This window comes from Lygodium microphyllum, chromosome 7 (assembly GCF_053477565.2).
Source record: "Lygodium microphyllum isolate KBCC chromosome 7, Lygodium_microphyllum_v1.1.10, whole genome shotgun sequence".
NCBI lineage: Eukaryota > Viridiplantae > Streptophyta > Polypodiopsida > Schizaeales > Lygodiaceae > Lygodium > Lygodium microphyllum.
Window position 1 is genome coordinate 59,189,424 of NC_141141.1, and position 4,808 is coordinate 59,194,231.

Genomic DNA, 4,808 nt, shown 5'->3' on the forward strand with positions numbered 1-4,808 from the left:
TAAAGTTCTATACACACTTTTGGTTGTGTGATTATGTTCAATCTCTATCCTAAACAAGCTGCTTATCAGTCAAATTGGGTTTCACTTTAGACAATGTTTGAAGCAACTTGGATGAATTTATACAAATTCTAGATTATGGACATCTAGCATATGGGTGATTTCGTACAGAAAATCTCTCGGTCACACTGAACATTCTTTATTTTGCCCACAACTGAGACAATCCCATTACAACACCATAGATCAGTGTCAAATGATCTTGCTTTTCAATCTTTCCTTGCCGCAAAGATGTGGGCAGGCTGTGCAAAGACAAACATAGCTGAAGTAGACAAACTTAAATGGGCATGGACACCCAGAACTTACCCCTGACAGATGGACAAACTAAGTATAATTTGCATAAACTAGATTTCACATTATGCGTTTCAGTTCTACCTGTTAGCATAGCATTACCAACCATGCAACCTCCAAAAGCCAAGATAGTTTGCAAACCCGTACCATAAACAAGTCATACAACCATGCACAGAGGTATCATCTGGCCCAGGTGTCATAAATGTGGATACTATTTTAAGTTTGCATACAGTCCTTGAAAGTTGTACAATCCACCGCATTATGCAAGAGCACAAGTATTACAATCATACACAAACCATCACTGTGGACACCAATGACTAGACAAAATGACCTATCTCCCAAAGGCATGGAACAACACTATGTACACCAATAACTGAACAAATGAGGACCATGCCACACACAGGCAAATGAACTTGCATGTGTGCTATACTTCAGGTTGCAGTATAGACACGGGTTAAAGTTTGTCTGGACCTCACCTTATGCAGACTGTGCCATAAAGAGAAAGCACTCTTAAGAGGAGAGAGAAAAGGATATCTACCAATCCAAGGCTGCCAGCTCCTTTGAACTCCAGGAAGTTCATGGGGTACCTCCATTTTTGGAGGTGCTCCATCAACTCACTGGAGTCCTGACACAGGTTAGCACTGGTCAAATCAGCCATCCACGTGCCTTTGGACTTGACTATGCACGTGACCTGGCTCTGGCCCATCTCCAAAAGGCATGGTTGTTGTACCGGTACCTGCAACTACCACATCAGTAGATGCAGAATGGAACAGATCTGTTGGTGATTGGTTCTATTATATGCAAAACTTTCCAATGATTAACAGCCATGCCTGCATCTACCACATCAACAGATGCTGAATGGGATAGATCTGTTGGTGATTGGATCTGATATAACTTTCCAATGAGGATTTTTCAGAGTGGCCTGATTAGCTAAAAATTTTCATTCTTCTTGTGATTGGACTCTCAATATTAGTTATTTAACATCCAAGAAAACAAAAGAAATAAAACATCAAACCCAATAAATCACTAACCTCCATCCTCTTACCACAAGCAATCCTTATTGTGCTTGCACTGTGAACATTTATCATGAAACTGCTAAAAGAATAATGTCATGTCAATAACCTCCTCCATTTTCTTGCCAAAAGAACTCCCAAAGTCACAGAATAGCAAAACCACAATGGCTTTAGCAAACAAGCCAATCTGCCTGTTCAAAAATTTGAATACAGTGCCCTTCAACTTCCAATGATAACGAGGACAAACACTTAATGAGACTAGACTTACCAGAGCTGTCAAGAGTATGACAAATTCCAACATCAGTTATATTAGTAAGGTGGTAATCACCACAACCACCAATTCCTAGATGTTGAGAAACATGATGTTTGAAAAGTATCATAGTATACAAATCAGAGATTATTACATAGACATGCCTAGTTGTGCAAATAAGCTCAATCCAAACTTAAGTTTAGCAACTCTAAAAAACTGAACGTGCAAAAATTTGCAGTAGCAGTAACTTACAAAGAGCATGTAATACCAAGTTGAAGGTATGGTGACCAGAGGAATCAAAAAGGTAGGAATATCAAATACATTAGAAAGGGCATAAAATTAATACAACTTAAGTGAATGTATATCCTGCATACCTCTGTCAGCCCAAAATGTGGATGAACAAAGACCATCCACTAAATTATGTTCATCAGTAGAGAGACAGATGCTGAGCCAATTCGCAGCAGCAAGTTACATCCCCTTTCCTTTCAGGTTAGAAGTCAGCTAAGTCAGCTCCAACTTTCATTATACAACCACACAGTTAGCCTTCAGCATTAGAAGCAGGAACTTGGAAGAAGTTAATAGTTAGCTACATACTTAACCATATACTAATGGCCATATTCACAGAGGTGTTGACCTTTAGAATAATTCTTAATACAGGCTAGAGGCTGAAACCCTGCTTCACTGAGCATGCAACAGCCTGCGCCCAATGCCACAGCCTCGTTTTCTGGGATGATCACCTGCACCACAAATGTGACAAGCTCAATGTGGTTAAAATTCTAAAGATGACATAGAATTACATAAATGCAGGTGTTCAGTTTGTAACAGAGGTATTGACCTTTAGGGTAATTCTTAATTTTTAATACAGCCTAGAGGCTGAAACCCTGCTTCACTGAGCATGCGACAGCCTGCGCCCAATGTCGCAGCCTTGTTTTGACTTGGCTGGGATGATCACCTACACCACGGATACAGCAAATTTGATGTGGTTAGAATTTGAAAGATGACATAGAATTACGTAAGTGCATGTGTCGGTTTGTAACCAAGAACAATCTCTGAGATGAGCAACTTGCAATGCAGTATCATAAGCATGCAGAAATCAATGCAAAATACAGGACGTAGTACAGACATTTCATCTCATCACAACTACCTTAGAAGTGCAAGAAGTGCTGATGCACCACCTATTGGGACTAAAACAAAAATGCACCTTGGCCTAGAGCAAGAAGTGCTTGTGCACCACGTATTAGGACAAAAACAAAGATTTACCTGGGCTAGCTACTCGCCATGAATCGCTAACCGGACTGCAGGGGCTTCCATCACTGGAAGTCCTGAGCAGTGAATGAGTGCCATCCAGCGGAGAAACTGGCGAGGACCGACTTTTGATGTCTTCAAACTGCTTGTTGATTGCACAATACAGCTCCAATGCAGGGAAAGTGTTCTTCAAGTCACAGCTCTCATCATAGTTGAAACCAAATCCCAAGTCAATGCAACCCCTGAGCTCCTCCAAGTCCTCATCTGTTAGGCTCCGATGTCTCATTCTCCTGTTCCTAGCATCGACATCGACATCAACATCCACTCTCTCAGCACGCACCCCACAGTCTGAGACACTCCTCGCAACACCCCTACTCTTGCCACAGAGCCTGTGGCTAATCTCCATGTCCATGAGGTACAAATCCCTCTTCCTCTCCCATGCCTCTTCCCTATCTATGTCAGAGGAGAAAGAATGCTGCTTCTTCAGCTTGAACAACAGCTTGCAGTCAGAAGAATGTACTGATCCACCGCCGTTGACAATGTCGATGGGGCAAGAACACTCGCAAAAATTTTCTGTTGCCTTCTTCCGGAGGGAGCTTTCATCAGAGCTATAGCAAGCAGCAGAAGACTTCATAATCAACAAGCTCTCATCATGGCCATGGGTGGTCATATTGACGACAACAACAGGCTTCTTCCAGGAGGGCGAGTCGTCGAGGCCGCTGGGGCCGAAGAGCTTTGCGGGGGCTTCAGAGGAGAACCTGGTGCCCCCCCTCCTTGCAGGAACAGAGGACGCAGCGGACCCAGAAGGCGGGCCATCGAAGGCGGCGTCACCATGCAGCTGCCGGTACGACCCAAATGCAGCAAAGGGCTTGGGGACGTCATCAACCTCTACAGGATCATCATCTTCATCCTGGATGAAGGAACAGACGTCCTTGAGCTCTCTCTCCTCAGGGGCAAGCCCAAAGGCACCATTAAAGTCATGCCTGTCCATGGTAGCAGGAGGAAAGCCCAATTTGCGTCTGGGTTGGGGGAAGGGGCAGATGGGGTCATGGCTGAGGGAGCGGGAGTGGGGGGAAGATAAGGGTTTGGCGTTCATCCCCAAGCTTCTCTCAATCCACTGGTTTACTGAGAGAAAGAGAGGAGTCTCTCTCTCTCTCTGTGTCTCTCTCTGTCTCAATGTCTTCTCTTTGTCTGTGAATCACTCAATCAGTAATCTCTCTCTCTCTCTGTCTCTCTCTCGCTCTCTCTCTGAATTACTTCCACTAGATTGAGTGCTTGTGAATCACTAGCACTAGTTGAGTGATTCGGGATTTGAAATTGAGAGAATGCATGCACCCCTTCTTGATGGGGGGAGAAACAGAAAGCGCGCGTCGCAGAGAGAGAGAGGGAGGGAGGGAGAGAGAGGAAGGGAAGCTAAATCAAGCCGATTGGACTCCAGTCAAGGCGCTTCTGCACCTTCCATTGAAAGAGGGCATATCAGCCGCACCTCTAAAGTTGGCGAGAGTATCTCTTATGCGCCAGAGCAAAATTAGGAGAGAGAGAGAGAGAGAGAGAGAGAGAGAGAGAGAGAACTATCACTCCCCCTTTGTCACATGAAGCTCTCTAGTACAATTGGTAGTTTAGTAGGAATTGCACATGGGACATGATCCCATCTCATGTGGCAAAGCCTTTCCAATGGGAGAGCACTCACGGTCCAATTGCACCCCAACCTCCTTTTTTCCCCTCATCAAATTTAAGGACTCTATAATCTTAAAACGGAATGGATATATTTATGATAAGAGATGATAATGCTTATTGACATACTAATTGGTTTGTATTAACCAGATTCATACATCCCTTGTGGCATCTTCCAAAGTTTAAGTCTTCCCAAAACAACAAAGTTAGAACTAAAGTGCCCAACTATCAACCTTGAAAATTAAGAGCCATGTATAAATGCCACAAGGAATCCAAATTTC

General features: G+C 43.6%; 1 protein-coding gene across 1 annotated transcript; it reads right to left on the reverse strand.

The window, feature by feature from the left end:
- Nucleotides 1–1,911: 1,911 nt before the first annotated feature.
- LOC148033493 (uncharacterized) lies at nt 1,912–4,398 on the reverse strand. The gene is made up of 3 exons (XM_087681432.1): nt 2,869–4,398; nt 2,444–2,560; nt 1,912–2,345 (listed from the first exon to the last, which is right to left on the reverse strand). The coding sequence occupies exons 1-2, from the start codon at nt 3,947–3,949 to the stop codon at nt 2,475–2,477; spliced, it is 1,167 nt and encodes a 388-aa protein (XP_087537558.1). The 5' UTR covers nt 3,950–4,398; the 3' UTR covers nt 1,912–2,345; nt 2,444–2,474.
- Nucleotides 4,399–4,808: the final 410 nt, after the last annotated feature.